This window comes from Schistosoma haematobium, chromosome 6 (assembly GCF_000699445.3).
Source record: "Schistosoma haematobium chromosome 6, whole genome shotgun sequence".
Taxonomy (NCBI): domain Eukaryota; kingdom Metazoa; phylum Platyhelminthes; class Trematoda; order Strigeidida; family Schistosomatidae; genus Schistosoma; species Schistosoma haematobium.
The window spans coordinates 12,449,199-12,470,011 of NC_067201.1; the positions used below are offsets into that span (position 1 = coordinate 12,449,199).

At 35.3% G+C, this 20,813-nt stretch overlaps 2 protein-coding genes across 3 annotated transcripts; one reads left to right on the forward strand and one right to left on the reverse strand.

Moving 5' to 3' along the window:
- The first annotated feature begins 9,948 nt into the window (after window positions 1–9,948).
- GLIPR1L2_1 (GLI pathoproteinsis- 1 like 2) lies at window positions 9,949–12,420 on the forward strand. Its single transcript, XM_012941530.3, has 5 exons — window positions 9,949–10,197; window positions 10,829–10,968; window positions 11,138–11,225; window positions 11,557–11,651; window positions 12,070–12,420. The coding sequence occupies exons 1-5, from the start codon at window positions 10,009–10,011 to the stop codon at window positions 12,290–12,292; spliced, it is 735 nt and encodes a 244-aa protein (XP_012796984.2). The 5' UTR covers window positions 9,949–10,008; the 3' UTR covers window positions 12,293–12,420.
- A 3,252-nt stretch (window positions 12,421–15,672) lies between these two features.
- On the reverse strand, window positions 15,673–20,049 carry PI16_1 (Peptidase inhibitor 16). 2 transcript variants are annotated; one of them, XM_051216867.1, is made up of 5 exons: window positions 19,543–20,049; window positions 19,313–19,452; window positions 19,025–19,115; window positions 17,460–17,560; window positions 15,673–16,737 (listed from the first exon to the last, which is right to left on the reverse strand). In XM_051216867.1, exons 1-5 carry the CDS (start codon window positions 19,750–19,752, stop codon window positions 16,665–16,667), a joined length of 615 nt encoding a protein of 204 aa, XP_051065493.1. In that variant the 5' UTR covers window positions 19,753–20,049; the 3' UTR covers window positions 15,673–16,664. The 2 variants fall into 2 exon arrangements, with proteins under 2 accessions (XP_051065493.1, XP_051065494.1); XM_051216868.1 differs by having other exon boundaries at window positions 16,511–16,737; window positions 19,025–19,452; window positions 19,543–19,810.
- Between the last annotated feature and the right edge of the window lie 764 nt (window positions 20,050–20,813).

Below are 20,813 nucleotides of genomic sequence, written 5' to 3' on the forward strand. Positions count from 1 at the left end.
ACAGTAGGTTGATTTCATCCCACAAGTTAACGTTCACTACAGTATTACTGGGATTTCTTGAATGCATTTATTTTTTTTCATTCTGTCTGAAATGTGTCACATATTTCTCTCCAAACTCTCTATTAAGAATAACCTACTGTAAATTAGGATAACTATACTATGTCATGCACACGTTTCTGGTTATCGTTTGTAGCCTATCATACTGTATTTCATCATAAGATTAAAATGACGATAATGTACTCACGGAAACAATCAGATTTATTGATCTGTACAAATCACATAAATCATTCCCTTAATCGAAACCTTTATATATCGTTAGTCATTAATTTCCGAAACTTGACCTGATGACGATGATATAAATGATATTAATCCTAATTTTTTTGTGATTAACTTCCAGATGAACAGTTTCTGTTTATTAATTACATCTTTCAAATATAGCGCAAGCGCTATACTCTGTGCTTGAGACACTTCAACTAGTTATTTCAAAGGTAACTTGATTAGCCTAAGATATTCATTTAACAGAGTGGGAAAAGTGAAATAGCCACCCGCCTATTTTCATAAGGAACCAACTTTCCTTTATACTCAAAGGGACATCAATGGTTACATTTGCATTATCAGTTAGGGTACATCAGTATCCTAAATAGTAAAATATTATATTACAGTAATATTCATTTCACTGTATTCACAATGGAATATCAAATTTCATTTATTTTTATTACAATAGATCGAGATTTTAAAATGGCTGACATTAAGTAGCTGTAATAGTTTTTCAGTGTGTTAGGGAAGGATATACAGTCTTCCATTTTTTCTAAATACTTAAGATTTTAAATCGTTTGTCGAATCATTTAGGGATTCAAAACTTGCATGCATGAAATACCAAATAGTGTATTTCTGTACATTAGTAGAATTATGGTTTACTATAATATTATTACTGCTCTAACAATAGACCTAATCCTAAAATTGTAGATTTGTTATGATATAACTGCCTAATCTATAAGATCTTACGTGGAAGTCACACCATCGACTACACCAACTCACTGTATCTTATCAATTACCAATACATGGTGTTAAACAAGGTTAGGCTAGAGAAGGAACAATATATTTAATATGAATAGAAGATATAAGGTAACATTCAGAGGGACCACTCCTGCATGGCCGAGCCATGCCATCCGATCAACTCCAATTAATTCCTCCCGCCTTCTCCAGCGCTAAATATTGAATATCTATTTTCCGAGTTGTCTCGAGTTCAGCTTTGAAGATTGTGTGGTTATGGTCCAATGCCACTACACATTCTCATAAATTAGATTCATGAATAACGCATATTATGTATCGCCATATAGAAAGAAAAATTAAAACATGTTTCGATTGGTTAAATATTCCAACATAAAACTCTCAAACTCCTAGCAAAAACTGGTGACTAACTGGCTACTCATAATCTAAAATCCCAATACAATCATTCGTCTATATATCCAACCCTTCACAAAATTAAGCAACGTGTTAGGTATATAGACCAAGTTATATGGAGTTGATGGCGATGAATTCATCCATAAAAAGAATAGTAATTTTGTATCAAGCATTATTGTTTCTCAACTCCGCATGGAGTCCCTCCGCGGGCTACTGCCGGTCCCAAGCCCGGATAAAGAAGGAGGGTTGGGGATGGGGTTAGCGACCCCATCCCATAGAAAACTAACTCGCTAAAAAAACGCTAACCAGAAAAAATTATTCAAACCTTTTAAACTCTTCCCTGGGAGTCAGAAGGTATTCATTTAGAAGAGTTATGAAGCCTCATGATGAAAGCCGAATTCCTTCGGAAGTTACGAGGCAGATGCCCCTTCTGACAACCAGAGCAACTATTTATTTAAGTACATGGAATGCTTGTACAATGTGGGGGATCGAAAGAGTCTTCGAAATTGCTGCAGAAATGAGGAGATACAACCTAAAGATGCTTGAGATCAGTGAAACACATTAAACGAAAGTTGGACAACAACGACAAACTTCAGGAGAGGTTCTGTTATACTCCGGCCATGAAGAAGAAAATGCACCACATACACAAGGAGTTGCATTGATGCTGTCCAAACGAGCACAAAATGCACCTATAGGATGGGAATCTCATGGACTAAGGATAATGAAGGCCTCCTTCAAAACAAAGAACGTGAGCATTTCAATGAACATCGCCCAATGCTATGCGCCCACCACCGATTACAATGAAGACACTAAAGATCAATTCTACAATAGGCTGCAGTCAATCATCGAGAAGTGGTCACCGATGGAAGCTCCTCGAGTGGTTTAGTGAGTACGGGGAATTTCTCGAATAAAGCGTGGAATTTATCGTCACGCGAGTAAAAAGTGCCGAGGATTCAGTACGCGTTCATGTGGACTTTACAGCCCATGAATTTGCTGTTCGACGAAGTATCGATTAGCTGCAGCCTACGTGAATCGACAAGCAATTCATAGTGCTGTAGAAAATCGATACCTAGTATGGCTGTGGGAACATCAGCAATGATGAACGTCCACAGATACCATCGTCGGTTGCCCAGGTTGACCGCGAGTTGTCGTGTACCGTAGGTAGGAATGACTGAGCCATTCGCAGCGCGTAGTCGAAGCACTGTGGCTTGTGACTTGCTGCTACCTCGTGGTACGACAGAGACTTGGGCCCCAGTGTCTACTAGGAACCTAGCGTTTGTGCGATAATCGTGCACATAGAATAAGCGACCAACCTGGGGGGAAGGGCTGGCGAGTACGGCCGCTTTTACTCGCCGGCGCTGGCGTTTCCCGCCTTGTATGAGCATGGTGCTCGACAACGGCGGGCGCCAGACCCGAAGGACCTATGGAACCAGCGCCAACTGTCACTCGCCTCCGAAGCCGCCTTTCGGCGTCGCTTGGAAGATGCCATTTCTGGGCGAGTGGGGACGGGTTTGCGAGAACTTGAGCGAGCTCGGGGGACGTAGGGTTGGGGTACGTTACAACGGTCTCGAAAACTAAGACGTGTGTGAATACACCCGTCCCTGTCGCCATGAGCTGAGGAATGACCGGCGTCCATGTCTACTTTAGGACGTGCCGTTGAAGCAACCACATAGCTGTCTCTATTACTAGTCCTCGCTAAAATTTTGTCTGCTATGAGGGCTACCTGGTTAAGCGGTGAGTCCTCGAACAGTGCCGTCACAGTAGGTTGGATATGAGCTGGTAGTGACTCGAGCCATAATTCCTTAACTATTTCCGAGTTAGATGCTGTTGGTCCTGCAAGAGGTTGCAAGCGCGTGAGGTGGTGGCTTGGTTTAGCATCACCCAGGGGGTGACGTGCCAACAATGTCGGAGAATCGCCTCTTTTAAGCGATCATAAACATTAGGCACATTGGAATTGAGGATGACCTCACGTACAGCAACTAAATGGTCCCCGGGTAGTGATTCGAGAGCGAAGGCGTACTTTTGCCTTTGGCTCGTAATGCGACGAGTCTCAAACTGAGACCTTAATGCAGCAAACCAAACCTCTGGGTCGTGGGGAATGAATGATACAGGTCGAAAGTGGATGGCCTGTACGTCTGAGTCTATTACATTAATACTATTCTTGTCGCTATCCGTCATGTCATGTATATTAAATATTAAAAGATAATATGAAAATATACGACAGACGTGGATAGATAAACTATAGACTCACCGAATTGGCTTCTTTGGAAGATTTGACCAGAGGTTGAGGCGTGTTCCAGAACTTGGGTCGCCAATTGTAGCGTGGTGTCGAGTCGAGATTAATTATGAACACCGCTACCAAGAAACACGTGCCAAGTAAATCAGAAGGCGAAGGTTGAACGTAACCAGATTTATTTGGTTGGCGATCTCGTGGTATTGAACGAAAACCAAGATCGTGCCAAGGAATGGTACAAGTGGAAGCAGGAGAAAGGAGTACGCGCGAACAGTACCGAAAACCGCGGAACAATGATGGAAGGTAATGGAAGCACAAAATGGCTATAATTAGCACAGCTAAACAAAAGCACATTAAAACAAACACCGGTACAGTTGATTATAATAATAATTGTTTTTATTAAACCAGTCGTGTTCTCGTGATAAATGTGAGTCACTACAAATGCTTCACTAAAAAATTCGGAATTACTCAGATAGAAGTTAGAAGATTCAGTCAAATCCATAACGTGATTTAGTACACATCATGACATCAAAACAGATACTAACTTCAGTAATACTTCTAAGATCCATTTTGAATGTTTTGTATGCGAAAATCCCTCCATGTATACACTCGTAGTTTGTTCCTATTGATTCCTTTAGTTGTACATTTCGTCAGTCTTTTTGATTCCATTTGACTTGGTAATATTTGTATTTTATTATAGTTTTTATTTTTCTTACGCCTTCGCTAAGCATCCATTTTTCTTCCTGAACTGCCTTTATGTTGTTTTACTTGATACTTAGTCTTGGCGGCAGTCATATTGATTTGTTCCTCCTTTTGATTGTGTTGCATGTATTGAATGGAATTGTTCATTTTTAATTGTGAATTGAAGCACTCATCCAGAATTAGAAATACTCTGTACGTGATCTATCCAGACAGGATAAAACAACATTTATTTGTTGCGATTGGTAATTTTGTCGCATCCGTTATCAACTTTTTATTTATTTTAATTCAGATTTGATTAAGTGAACAATTTTTGGTTGAATAGCTGGGTGGTCATATTTGTTAAGGTAATAATGTACACTTAAATTTATAATGAATTTCAGAACGTCGTTTTACCCAATCACTTTGCTTTGGTTTCATCCAGGCAAGGGTGCGTACTAGAACAAAACGGTCAGCCAGTGCTTCCAAGTTTTCAGTGATGGCCTAACATTCATGATATCAAACCAAAATCAACTATCTCCACAAACTTATATTGATAATTCTGGATAAGTTACAAAAATATACACCTAACATATTTGAACTTGATGGTATACTACACATTATTATTTACATCTCAATGTAATTTCATATTATTTATACAGAAATATGAGAACCTCTTACAAATAAAACCAATAAGTGTTGTTTTTTTCAACACATTTACTTTTCATCATTCAACTGTGGTAATTTCATTAAAGTTAAACCAGTTAAACCATAATGAGATAACAGTTTCGTGGATTAGTTAAACTTAGACACCGTTGGATACCGGCTCAAGGGTCTAGAGATTAAGCTCTCACGGGCAAGACTGATAGGTCCTGGGTTCGAATCTCACGAGGCGGGATCGCAAATGCGCACTGCTGAGGAGTCCCACAATAGAACGAAACGGCTGTCCAGTGCTTCCAAGTTTTCATGGTAGTTTAGGTTCAATTGACACATGATCTCGACTATTGAAACTGTGGTGCGTGCTACTTATATTGATGTAAGTAGTATATCACGCGAGTTGAAACGTAATATCTGGCAGCAGAAGATGAGGTGAAGATCAAGAAAGGAAGAGCAAGAACACAATGGAATTCGTAAGGAAACGCATGTACAATGGAATGGGAGACAATGGATTAGTGTTTGCAACGGAAACAGTCCAGTTTGATATGATGCATTGATATTTTGCAAATTGACGATTGACTTTATTGTATTCAGATTTTATTGAGATAGTCTGTAATTTTCGTGCGAAATACAATTAGTTATCCTCACCCGTGTTCCCCTTCACAACATTTGGTGTCGCTGCCTCTCCTGAGGGAGAAGATTCCATGGCCGAAGGGATTTGAGGACGGAGATGTGCTGAGTTTCCTGAAGGGGTTGGAGGCCGTGGCGGAGCTGGTTGGAGTGAAGGGGCCGAGGGCGAAGTTGGTGGTGCTGGGGACGTTACTGAGAGGCAGGGCGGAGGCTGTATATGACAGCCTGGACGGTGCTGGCGGGAAGATGACGTGGGAGACAGTCACGGGGTGATTGGTGGCGGAGTTTGACAGCCCAGTGGACAGAGAGGAGGCCCCGCAGAAGTTCCAGTTGGTGAGGTTGCCGGTCGATGCTGACCCACTGGTGCTGGCTGTGGAGCTCACCAGATTGTTACGCCGTGCGCTGCCGAGTCTGGATGAGCAGTCGGAGGCACAACAAAACTACTATAATATCCACAAGAAATACCCCTTCTGAATTGCTTGCTTTTTTTTTAATCATTTTTTTACATTCGTTAACTGTATAACATCAACAACATGAATACTGAAGTAATTATTTTTTTTAGAATAAATAGAATATTTCACTGAGGTGTTCTGCCTTATGCTAGAAGAAACATTAGGACTTTTAAAATAATCCTAGGTTCACTTTATTGTAGGAAAATATCTTACTGAATAAGTTAGTGTTAATAAAGGCCTGTTTAGAGACGCAAATGCTTATAATGATGCTTGAGACCACATGATATGAATTTAAGTGGAATGAAAATCGTGCCTGATATTTTCCGATGACAGACTATAATAATACTGTTGAGGAACTAAATTTCTAGGGTTGAGAAACGACATCCATCAGACTCTTGCTGAGTAGCTGATCGTTTGACCACTCACCTCAGTACCTCAAACTCAGGTTTCAGTTTTGCATGTGACAGTATATTTTTTATTTAATTTAAAGAAATGGTCATTTGATGCCAGTTAGTAACTGTCAATTTCTCTCCTGAAGTTTGTTGAATGAACATTTTTATATTTCTAATATCTTGATAACTTCCCGTGATTAAATGTCGACTAATAGGGTAATATATGCTGTAATCTAATAAACCTATTCACCAACCTACATTATGGAAAGGATAACACTAATTCATTTATTTATCGAATTTTCAATTAAATTAGACCTGCAAAAATAAAACGACTTATTTATTATTATCCTGCTATACGTAAACATAGGTGAACGCTGAGTTATCCAAATCCATTAAATTACTGAAAATAATGTTTCAAGCGGCTTGGCCCAAATCCTAAATTATTTATAGTGATATAAGCTAAATCACATACAATATAGTCCACCACATAGAAAACTTTCACAGTGTCGATATTAAAGTGAAAAGCCAGTCAATAATCATGAACGTGATCGTGAAAAAAAGCATTTAAATGGTAACGAGAAATAATGGTGACTATTACTGAATCTATTTCTCAACATTTTTCCGAAACCTATTCATAAAGGCATGAGCAATAGGGTGACTGTTAAAAGAGGGAGAAAAATAGGACGAGTTTGAAAAGATCGCATAAACATTCATTTTCCGAATGAACTACATTCGGCGTTAGAGGAATGAGCTCAAAATTAAGATCCATTTCATACTGGGAAACTTTATATCCCAAAGTCAAATAGATGTAACAAAACAGACAGGACTGTTATATCCGCGTCGCTTATTCTTACATTTAAAAAAAAAACAAGGAACAACTGAAATTCCCATGACGCGAAGTAAAAAAAAACACACCAAGATTGGTACCAATGAAGAGTTGTTAACCCTAAAACACAACGACCATAGGGGAAAATATACATTATCTATTGCTTGCATACCCATTTTGATTATTAATTATAATAAAATCATATATATGAGAAATACCCAGAGTTGTAATAAATCATAAGCTATATATCCCACTGAGCATATTTCCAATTAATTTAATGCTAGAATATCGCATCTTCAATGAACATCACACTCAAATAGATTAGTGTTATAACGAATAAAATATCATACTGGGAAATAAAAACAAATATTACATTAAGTAGTCTCTGGTAGTCGGTATTCAATGTAATCTCTAAACTTCGCATACAGTTCGTTTTGATAACCGTCACTAGATAACACTTCAATGGTGTATTAATTAGAAGGCGAATACGAAGTGTTGATTACGTTTATTATTGTACCACAAACAGATATTCATATTTACAGGTACGCTAAGCAAGCATGAAAGAGTAGTGCCGAAAAGTCAACCGGCAAGCAAGTGAGCGTGAGAATCGAATGAACGAGTGTGAGAGCGAGTCAGCGAGATAATCAACATGATTAAGATGTACATATATATACATAGTGAAATGAATGAATCATCGAATCAATTAAGCGACTAATCGTAAGGCTGACAGAATGAATATATGAGTAGGTAGTAAGCAATGCTCAAGCATAAGCATCTATGCAAGTGTAACAATAATAACGATAAAATAATATAGATAAGCTGTTATTGCATGAATGACTCTGTCCGTTAAATAAGTTAACCAAAGGGCTTAACCAAATTAATTGTGAACATACTCAATTACACATGAATTAAAAAAAAGAAAGTTATGTTAAACAAAAATCACACTGAGTAAAAATATAATTTTGCCTTTTTATCCTGACATACTGGGTACTTTGCAATTTCAATCTGAACAACTCGATTAGACTAACTTCAAGTCATGAATTGAATATGTCTCTATTTTATTTTTGACAGACTATCTTTATATTGGGATTGTAGCATATGGAGGCTACATATGACAAACAATGGAAGTTGTTTTTTGCGAATATTATTTCACTTAATTCAAAGTTTTAATAATACTAACACATTTAGTTTTTGCCCCTAGTGATTTAATATATTGTAAGCTTTCTGTGGTATTTGTACGAACTGATGATTTGCTTGCACTTCTTTGCATTAGTTCAAATACTTCTAATTATTATACTTTCGTTTGATAAATGATTCACTGACATACCTTTCTTTCTATTTCAAAACTATTGTAATTTCAACGTAACCTTAAGTACTCCAATTTTTCTACCCTAATACTTAGTTTAAACACAATTGTATTTTTCTGTTTGTGCTTGTGGTTAATGTTAGCCATCTTTTTGTTCAGATATCTTTTGATATGTAGTTGAATAAGCAATAAGTTGAGTAATGTTCCAGTTGATTCGTTATCTCTGTAGCTTGTCAGCTAATCAGGTCTTAGCATGGTTTTCATCTCTGTTAAGGCCGTTAGCCTCACTTGGGACTCATGCCTATCATGTAACGGCCTTAATCTAGATTGAAACAAGACCATTCCTGTATATTATTTAATAGACGGATCAAGGACGTAACAACTAGCAAAGCAATAAGTTTCTTCATTGTGTGATGAATTGGAAATTTTTAGAACTGTTTAAGATATGGTTTAGAATCATTAGTAGCTTGTAAGCTGCCGATTTCTAGTAGAATTTCGAAGAGTTTATTTAAAAAGATGGATGAAATTGTTGCTACGTTTTCTTCGTATGAATTATATTTGTATAGCCATTATAAATGAATACAGTATGTTCGTTCTTTTTGTATAATGAGTGGTTTCCATGTTTCCAATGATGGTGTAACATTGATCGATTCATGGTTTCCATTAAAAGGAAATGTCGAGTTTGTTGTGTGCGTTAAATCTAAACGTGATACCAGTCAATCTAAATTAAATCATGATTGCGTTTTCTGTTTTCAAATTTATTCAATATAAACAAACCTGTTATCTCTCTAGAATTCATGCATAGTTCAATTTTCTACAGCTAGTGATTAATCATGATATCTTGCATACTCCTAATTCCATTTACCTTATGAATGAATTCATATAATAACTCACTAATTGAGTCAGTGTAAAATATTTAGCAACAAACTTATCCTTACAAATTAAGGCTAAACTAATTGTAGAATATTAAGTGATTGTACTGAAATTGGTATTCTAAATTTATTTATGAACTTCTGCTTCATTCTTATCTCACACTGTATTCATTTTGTAAGAACTACACAATTTTTAATATCATGTAAGTATGAAGATTAAAAGTGTTAGTAATCCATTCTCCAATTGTTCATATTTCTCTATTTCACATGCATAATTAATGAGGTGAAAGTGATCATATACTTTGTAAAATGTATAATATAATTTTAAAGATTAACTACTGTCAGTCAGATGATCAATATTTATTTTAACCTAATTCTCGGTGTATAAAGGTGATTGACGTGTAACTAATCTGTTTATCCACAGCGATTCCATTTCAACATAAGGACTTTTGCGTACTTTCTACTGTAAATATAAGTATATAAACGGACAATATATACACGGACCACGGTACACTTCACATTCATTCATCAACTTGTCGGAAGTCAAGTCACCTCGAAATGACTGCGAAGTGTCAGTCATCACTAACAGCACTAACGTTAGTATGCCTATTTTTATGTTGCTGTGTTCATGCGGCAATAGACAAGGCTACCAGAGAGAAGCTGTTAACGCTGCATAACAATGCAAGGACATCAGTGCTACATGGATGGTTGGAGGGACAGCCGATGGCCAGATCAATAAAACCATTAGTAAGATTTATCGTTCACATTCTCTGAGCTGTCATTTTTCAATGACTCTAATAAAACTGTTATACTGTCTTGAGATGGTGTCTAATCACTCACTAGAGAAACATGTGTAAAAAAATAAAATATGCCTCGGTTTTGGCCAACAAATCGATATATTGTGAGTTCTACTCTAATCACTTACTGATAAATTCTATATAATTCTAATCGACTGGAATCTAACCACTACTTACCTGGATATTTCACTTTTCCAAGGTTTATTGATCATGGTAGTAAATTAATTTCACATAGAATTCCAATGAACACATTGCGTTGGTTTGTTCAGTTCCATTTTCACTGTGATTAAAATAAAGATATAATTGTTTAGAGGGTTTACTTTCCAAAATCAAACTAATTACACACCAAAAGAAGAAGCATTTGCATTTAGATGAGACCACAACTCTTTCACTGATTCAACATACTAAACAACATCAATCGAATAGTTTTGTATCTCCTCACTGATGACTCACTAACATCACGTTTTCTTACACAAACACTCTGTTTCATGACATTTTGATAGAAATATAGTTTATGTAAAGTTGAAAAATCATTATATTGTTCATTGGGTTCAAGTTCATCTGTCTTTTAACATCTGTAGAAATGGAATGTGGAGTTGGAGGAAAAAGCGCAAATGCTGGCTGACACATGTTACTTTGGACCTGATAATGCAATAGAACGCAAAGTACCAAACTTTACTAACGTCGGACAAAATTGGGCTGGCGCCAATACAGTTGAAATGTGAGTACTTTTTTAGTTTTAGAAGTATTTATGGAACTTTTAAAAAAGGATATATTACCAGATGACAAACAATTTTATCATTTTTCTACTAATTCCCTTGCTAATTCTGTGAATTCTTTTCTTCATTTCTCTGCTCATTATTGTTGTTATTTGTCGATATCGATCAAAGTGGGTTCCAACTATGGCTGAATGAATACAAGAATTACGATTTCTTCAACCGACTCTGTTTTACTGGTCGGTGTAGTCACTATACACAGGTAAGAACTAGTGTGATTTAATCTGTCAATGGACAGTACACTAAGATTTATCATAATTGACGATAACACACATCAACGTTTAATAATGTGGATGAGTAAAAATGTCGTTAATCAAATCACTGCTTGTATATTTTCGAACTGCAAAGTAGTTAATTCTGAAGTGCAGACAGAAACATGTGCACACAGTAGAACGATATTCAAGTACTTATAGTCTGAATAACCTGATTGTTCATGTTTCGTATGGCTGTTGAACTATAAAAATCTTCACCTATCTTCACGCATCTGCTATTGAAATGTTTCCTCTGTTTGTCTGCCTGTTCCTTTCTTGCAGATCGTGTGGGAAAACACTACGGATATCGGATGTGGTGTTACTAGCTGTCCGCATTCCCCATTCAACCTCAGCATTGTATGCAATTATGGTCCAGCGTAAGTCAACAGTAAAACATCTTCCGCACATCACCATCAATATAGTTCACATTGTCAAGAAAATACATGTCTAGTGATATAGAACATCATCCCAACCATCGTCTTCACCAGAATATCTTGACATTTGTGTGAGTGATGATTATAAGTATGTGAGCAGTGTCAAACCTGCAACTAGTTTACTCAAAATCACAGTCTGATAGTTGAAATGTTTGAGATAAATTCATGTATTAGACGAAAGTATTCATGCGAATGTCCACGAGAGAGGAAAGTAAGAAATGCTGTGAGTAACAAATGGAGTTTGTGATTGTGGATAAAACAGAATGGTGCTGATTACAATTCATATATTGACTTGTGAGACCACTATCCATTCGTTGTTGAGATTGCGAAATGTTCATCTTTTTTCCTCATCTCATTTCAGAGGTGGATGCCCAGGCCACTTTCCGTATGATGTAAAAGGTCAATACAGGCAATCGAATATAAGGTATGGCAGACAATGGTATAATCGGAGATACGGAAGATGTCGTCGGGCATACGTGAAACAAAAGTGTAATCTTGAAAACGCAAAACGGCTAAATCAGACACCTGAAATTCAAAACAGGAAGTACAAACTCATTAAACAATACCTCTGTCCGAATAAATAAAGCGTGTGATGTAATAAAAACACTCGTCAATTCTTTGCACACTATCACAATTGAAACCACGTTCACATCAACACACACAACACACTTGACACTTTCTTTTATCTCCAACATTAAAAACAATGCTACCTGCAAATGTACTGTTTTGTCTCCCTCTCTCTTTAAAATGTGAACAAATTGTTATCTGGCTATTACGACTAGTTGAAACATGTGTGGAATATTGTTAATAAACAGGATGGTTTTGTGGATTTTAATGTGACACCGTCTGTTTGAGTGTGTATGATTACGGTTGTGAGTTTGTTTGTCATACATTTTATTGAAATGTAGGTTTTCACTTTAGTTTGGCTTGCGCAGTGTCTATCTTAGCGCGAACTGTACGATGACAAACTGTTAATTATACACATAATGAGTAGACTATCGAATATACTTGATAATATTTCACTAGAAAGCATTTGAAATGCACAGATTAGACGAATAGAGTCAATAATGTCGGTCATTTCAGAGAAGTGGACTAGAACAGTGATGCATGTTTAACGTGTTTGATGTGAAAGGTATTTTTAGTATTGTATCAATACATGTAAATTATAGTCAATATGCATATGTTAGTCCTGTGGACACCGAAATACATAATGGATTTACTCTAGTACTAGTTATTTAACACGTTGTGAATGAACCGATTCTAGATGAAAGTAGCGTTCCACGCAAATAATTCACTTTGTTTGACATACAGGACGGAATCTGAAGCACTTTTCTACATCGTGAATCAACAAACAAATCACTTCAAAACCCACATTGGTTGATCAGCATTTATGAGAAAGCAACAGTCCAGAGATATTTTTCGATATTTGGGACAAACTTGTAGTGACATAGAACCGATTTTCTGTTTACTAAATTGAACGTATTCTTATTATGTATGATGGAGAAATTGGAATTATTATCGCTAATGATTTGCCATAGTTTATCTCAAATAATGATTATATATTTACTGAATGTATAAGATAGATTGGCAAACAGACAGACAGTGGCATCTCAATGACCAGAGGATGAACTATTTTCTAGCAAGTGTAGATATCCTGGAATATGGTTAAATGTTTGCATTCACATTACGTATATGTACATTAGTAAAATAGCTATGATTATTGTCTATATTTTCTGTACAGAAATCAGTATCTCACACATTTTCAATAAAGCATTTCTGTTTTCTATGTCTCTATCTACTATACATAGCAAGATAAACTAGATAATAGAACGTTTCAAACAACGTTAATCTTTAAACATTTCCTGTGTTCCATTGCTTACTTTCTCAACATGGTCTTCAATATTATTTAATTAGTTCGAAATTGCTTTAAACTGTTGTCATCTTCATATTATTTATTTATTTTTATTGTTATTAATGTTAACTTTATTATTTATTTATTTATTTGAACATATAAATATTGGTACAAATGGGCACCGAATATATATATATATATATATAATACAAGTCACTTGGTTTGTGTGTGAGCTATGATACTGCCCGGGTGGCAAGACCGAAGCAGTTGGCTTTCCTAGGAGGCCACGCCCGGAGCCTTGGACCTAAAGGTCTGATCCACAAGTCAGTGGAGCAACGTCAGGAGATGCATTCCCATAGTAGCTGGTGACCAATCATTGGTTCACACGCCATTTGTTCCCTAAGGATCCTAAAGCCCATGTGCACCATTGGTTTGGAATCAGGATTTTTCAACTCTTCTAGGTGGACTCGCCGTAACACAAACCCGGTTAATGCGCCTGACATTCGCTTTTCGTCCTCTCAATTCCGTGAACAACACCCTCACCGCGAGAAGGCAGTGAGTAGGTGTTATGACCTTGATCTGTCTACTCTGGATTAAGACCTTGAATTAATAGGTCGATCGATCGGTTTAACCTTGAGGATAATACGCGTGAGTTCGAGGTGGGGGTAAAGAGAAGAAAACTATTCTACCAACTGATTGGCTGGCAAGCACACAAATGAGAGAAGACAAGACAGTTTGAACACTATTGGCTGTATTGCGACACACTGATTTCCTGTGAAATCTCTGAATTCCCTGAATTCCAGATCAGTGCAAAAAGGCACATGGATAAATAGATGATTCACCTGACCACAACGTACAATAATTTGAAAAAATACATTTATATCCGAAACTGGGAATTAGGGTAGAAAATAAGGTGCAAAATATTATGTTTAAATTACAATACCTTCGGAACAAAAAGGCTATGGCAATGAATGATACATCGAACGAAAGCTCATGTTCTGTAGAATAAAATAGGGACAAAAATAAATGTCAGCGTTTTACAAGCTTTGAATAAAATTAAATAACGTCCCGATAAACAACTTTCGTTGTTTGTCAAGGCTTCTTGGTTCCCTGTTCACAACAGTAGAACTTCCCTGACAATGGCTGTATAGGTGTGACCATGTGAGAGCATTTCGGCCGTACCAGGGCATTAGGGGTTACGTACTGTTGAGGAGTCCCATAACAGAACGAAATGACCGTCCAGTCCTTCTAGGTTTTCAACCATTAAACTTTAGTTTCATTCAACACAATTTATACAGTTCGTTCAAATTTAATCATGTTTATGATCCTTCTGACTTATACAGATAGAAATATTTCCGATAAATTTAACATACCGTTTCACTAAGTTGTAATGATTGTTCTGGAATGAATCTAATCACGAAGAGCTTATTAACAAAAATCATCATCAAATATTTTTAACTACAGTCATATTTTATAAATATGATAAAGTTTTGTTGATTAATGTTTTGGAGAAGTTTACTTTGCACTCATTATGTTATGGGGAAAATGCCTATAACTTAATATTCGGAATTAATTAGTTAACTTTTTCTATAAGTAAACAGTTTAGATAAAGATTTGGTTAATGAAAATTTACAATGAACTAACCAATTGTTATTTCAAATCAAACAAAATGAAAACTATTTACACTGACACTTTACTAATATTATATAGTTTCAAAACATTATTCTCTCTTCGTAGGTGATAGTCAGTCAGAGTAGTTGACTAGGCTGAATAGAAGTAAGGTAATTCATCTGGGTATATGTACAGTGAAAGAAAGTTTTAGGGTTGTTTGTCAACTTAATAACTTCTAGACAATTAAAAATAGAATAGAATTACCTATATGTGAAATATAAATTTGAAAATCAGAAAGAGCACTGAATAAAGGTGAACGACACACTAAAATTCTGTTTACTCCTTATACATCAAGTTGATTTTCATAAGTATAAAGCTTGTGACTTAAGGCAATATCAAGGCAGAATGCACATATGCCAACAAGAGACTGATCAATCACAGTCCTTAACAACAGTGAGAAGGCATAAGTAAATAATACCAAATGAATTAAGGATTACTGTTGTCATACTTGAATCATATGAACTGAATGAAAGTTACAGTCCTAACGTCAACTAATAATACAGATTGTTACAATTTACTCTGCCAACTTATCCAACCTCTTCATGTGTATTTGTAATGTTATAGATTATACTGTATGCATATTTGTCTATTTTATCCTTTGTCTATTTTCATATCTAAGCTCAAGTACAAAGTTATTTCAGAGAGTTGATATTCATACCATTTGACTAATTATTCAAATTAAATTCCTCTAAAGTATTACATACTTAATTTGTATTATGATTGTCGTTATTCAGTGGAGTTTGACTGAATGTTTCGGACGAAAATGAATTATGAATCACATTACATTTATTATCATCAACATCATCATCATGGTCATCATTCATATCAGTCAACATGAATGATGACACTTCAATTTTCACAGTTATATTACAATGTTCTACTAGACAAAAATAATGTTTACTTTATCAAGTTATATTCTCATACACATACTTCTATGTAAATGAAACATTTACGTAATAATAACTCTTATTATAAACTATTACATAATTGTTGTCAGAAATGGGATTTGGTGAATATTATAATAATTTTAATAGTTGAATTTATAAAAGTCATTTAACGCTAGATCACCATGGAAAACCTGGAAGCATTGGACGACTGTTTAGTTCGATTATCGAACACCTCAGCAATACGCATTCACGATTCCACCCACGGGATTCGAACCCAGGAACTATCAGGCCCGCGGGTTAACGCTTAACCTCCGGGCCACTGAATCAGTATAATCTCTTTGATTTATTTCTTTAAATAAATATGGTTGAATATAATTATTAAAAGAAAATTCTTTTGATTTTGAAATATTTTAATCATTCTTATAATTAACCAAACAGTTATTCATACATTCTATCTAATCATGAATTTAAACCATACTGTGTTAAAGTGTAAAATATTTAAACATTATTCTGTTTTCATACATGAACATTAGTCATATTCGGTTATTAGACTATAATGAAATAGGGTAAATCCTCATAAAATCTGGGTTCATAAGGTTTTCTATTGATATATTTACCCCTAAAAAAAAAGCAAAACAATAAAATGAATCATTTGTTTATGAATAAATAGAACTCAATAGAAATGTGCTTTATAATACAGTTTCTTTTTTCTTGAATGTAAATATCCTGTCAACTGATGTACTAGTTTGAAGGGATCCATTCATTGTATATCTCAAAGTCCAAACCAATTAAATTTCTGTCACTAGTAACGGATTGATCCTGACCAGATTGTTTCTACTCATACATTTAAAGTGTTCTATCATCCTGGTGACTGTGTTTGATAAGTATTCCATGAATTCTACCTAGACAGCGTGACTAGTAAAAGTCAATCATTTCAAGCCTCAATCAGTACCCACTGATAGAGATTTATGGTAGTTGTACAGTATAACGAACTGACTGAATTTGTAAATGTGTTCTTTTTTTAGATGTTGTGATAATGTAGTAAGAAGTTAACCTGCTCTCTGTTGAACCTAAATCTTTTAAGTTTAATCTCCGATAGGTTTGTAAATGAACAACAATAATTAACATCATGTTAGCACAGAACACAAATAGATGCTTTCTGTTTTACTATTATTATCTAGTCGAATTTATTCTGTTATGCAAAGCTCTAAAGCAACAACAGCAACCAAACACATACTGTCCCAATATTATCACGTTCTCATAGTTATGACATTGAGAAAAGTTTCCGAAAGTCACATAAACCGATGGCAATTGAATAAAATATTTCATGAAACTACATACCCTGGTCCATAGTTGCAAACAACAAGTATGTTATTTGGTGCTTCTAGATTTTTACACTTTGCAAACCCACATCCAATATGTGTGGTATCGGCAAATGCTAACTGTAAAATATATATATATATATATATTAATATAAAATATTTTGAAAATGAGTAAATCTAATTTATTCGGTTCGAATGAATTAAAACAATGAAGTATGACAAAGTGTATTTTTCACTATTCATCATGTATATACAACAAATCAACTACATTTTATTGCCTACAGAATATTCTTTGCTTCATGAATTAGTTCGAGTAGAATAGAACTGCCGCTACATATAAACTGTACCATTTTTTATATTTTTTTCGATAGAATGACAATTCACTAACTAACGATCTATATTTGAGTGATGTTACCAAACACTAGGCTTAATATTATTATGTATCTTTAATTATTGTACGAATGAATTGTACAATGTTAAAGCAATCAACTTTTACGTCGATTAATAATATTCAACCTATGTATTCAAAAGATTAAAAATATGTTCAACATAGAATTCACAATGTGTTTATTCATACTATCAGAGACTCCTGTTAACAAAGAAATCTGTTCACAAGATAACAATGAGTGAGCTAATCAATAAACTAGTTCTTGATTGAATCAGGCACAACACATTTTCTAAAATAATCGGTTTTCCTCTGTATACTAATAGAATTCCTTCTTCTTAATTGAAACATGTGAAATTTTTGAGCATATGAGTGTTATCTATTACGGATGGAAGAACAGATCTCGATATACAAATTATTGTTTATACTTTTAAATGATATAATAAGTTGTTCTGCAGTGTGTTTAGTGACATATCAAATATTCATGTGTTAACGAAGAATTGTACATCATTTGTAATTTCATGAATACATTAGTATAATTTAATAGTTGAGTTCATTAGTCAATTGAAGTTAGACCACTATGGAAAACCTGGAAGCACTGGACGACCGTTTCGTCATAGTGTGCGCCTCCTAAGAAGTGGGCATCCACGATCCCTCACGTAGGATTCGGACCAAGGGCCTGTCGATGTCGCGCGTGAACGCTTAACCTCTACACCACTAAGACGGCTGGCAACCGATGGTATTATTGTTTAACTTCAACCCGTACACATAAAATTGCGCCACCGTCCACCATTGTCTTCAGGAAGTTACTACCTCAGAGTAGATCTGGTTTCACCCTACTGATCACAGTTTATCACTACAACTCCAGGAAATACCTGGACGAAACGCCCGTCTAGTGCTTCCAGTTTCTCCATGGCGGTTCATCATCAATTGACTGATGAATTCAAACAATAATATAAATCAAGTTGTGTTATTATTGCATTTCTGAATATCATCAAACGCCGAACTCAAAGTAGTATTATTCAACTGTGAAATCGTCTCATATACTACTTAAATGTTATTTAATTAAATAAAGTGAATTCTGTTGATTTAGACGGGCATCAAATATATAACACAGAAAACTAAATATTTTTTGCTTGTTTTGTTCAGATTATTTCTTTTCTTTACAATAATCAAAATGACATTTGTTCAACACTCACTTGTTTGTAATTTGCACAGGTTTTATTTGGTCGACAAATATTTTTATTGAAATTGTAGTTCTTATGTTCGTCAAACCACACAGACACTGCGCTGCAAACATGAATCATCGATTGAAGATAAAGAAGAGGAAATAGAAAACAGTTCAATGTCACTTATAATTCACAAATCACACATGTTCAGAATTGTTCACTAACTGTCACAAATGATAACGAGTTGTTTAACATAATTTCTTAACAAACTTATTTTTACTGGTTATCAACAAAATGAAGTTATTAGAATAAACCTACTCTCTAACTTTAGAAACGACAGCAATATTCTGGCCGACATATGTCCATTTTGAACCATCCCTCATGGTTAAGTTACTTCGTGTTGGCACGCAATGAAATGCCCATGCTTGAGCTAGTTTAGCCAATTTATGACTCCATTGCTAGCATAAACAATGAAAGCATTTTATGAATATTAGATTGTGATTAACAATGACTACCAAATATTGAGAATTTCTAACTAATTTACTTACTAGTTTGAGCATACTATCTGCTTTTGGTTGATCGAGAACAGTACCATACTTTATATCCCTTCTATATGCATTGTGTAAAACTAGTAGTTCAGAGTTTTCTATATTCCAAAAGATGGCTCGATTTCCATAAACATTCAATAGCACTAAAACAATGAGACTAAACTGTGTTTTATGCATATTGAATAGATGATTCGTATGAACTGCTTGCATCGATTCAATTTATACATTTGTGAATTTATTATTTGATCAATCAAAATTCACAAGATCACTTAATAAGTAAACAATAATATTAATAATAATAATCTGTTTACCTTTTTTGTATTATAAAATGATGAACTGAAAGCAAACAAATAATCTTGAATCGTCTATGTGTTTTATATTATCGTTTGTTAAATATGTTTAAAAAATTAAGACATACTCTACAGGAAGTTCTCTGTATTGTACCTATGTACCTACAAATGAAAAAAAATTTATGATCCACTGATTGAAATCATGAGTCAACTGAAGCTAGACCACCATGGAAAACCTGGAAGCACTGGACGGCCATTTCATCCTAGTACGGGACTCCTCAGCAGTGCGCATCCACGACCCCGCGAGACTCGAACTCAGGACCTATCAGTCTCTCTCCAGGCTCCTGGCGCGATAATCATATGCTCACTAGTGACTGACTTCAAGAGGTACTCCTGGAGTTCTAGTGAGAAGCCGTTACCAATGGAGTTCAACCAAGTCTGTTGTGAGATATCAACTCACTGAAGACAATGGTGTACGGTGGTGCAACTTCGTGGATTGGTTTAAGTTAGACATTAACACCGTTGGATGCTGGTCAGCTCAGTGGTCTAGTTGGTTAAGCGCCTGGCGCGAGACTGATAGGTCCTGGATTCGAATCTCACGGGGTGCGGGATCGTGAATGCGCACTGATGAGGAGTCCCACACTAGGACGAAACGGCCGTCCAGTGCTTCCAGGTTTATATGGTGGTCTAGCTTTAACTGACTCATGATTTCAATATGTGAAATTTCTAAAACAAATCTCCACAAAACCCCTTCTGATATTATGATTCAATTTGTATTTTAACTTGAATTTGTCAACTTTACAAAAGCTTTATTTGATAAGTAATCTTAAGTTAACTGAATACTATTGTTTGTTCAAAAAATATTCATTTTATTACTTCTATATTATGATTTCTGAATGATTATTGAAATTCATAGATTATATCACCCATCAGTTTTATTTGGTTGTCAATTGAAATTAGAAATTACTGGTATAATGTCCT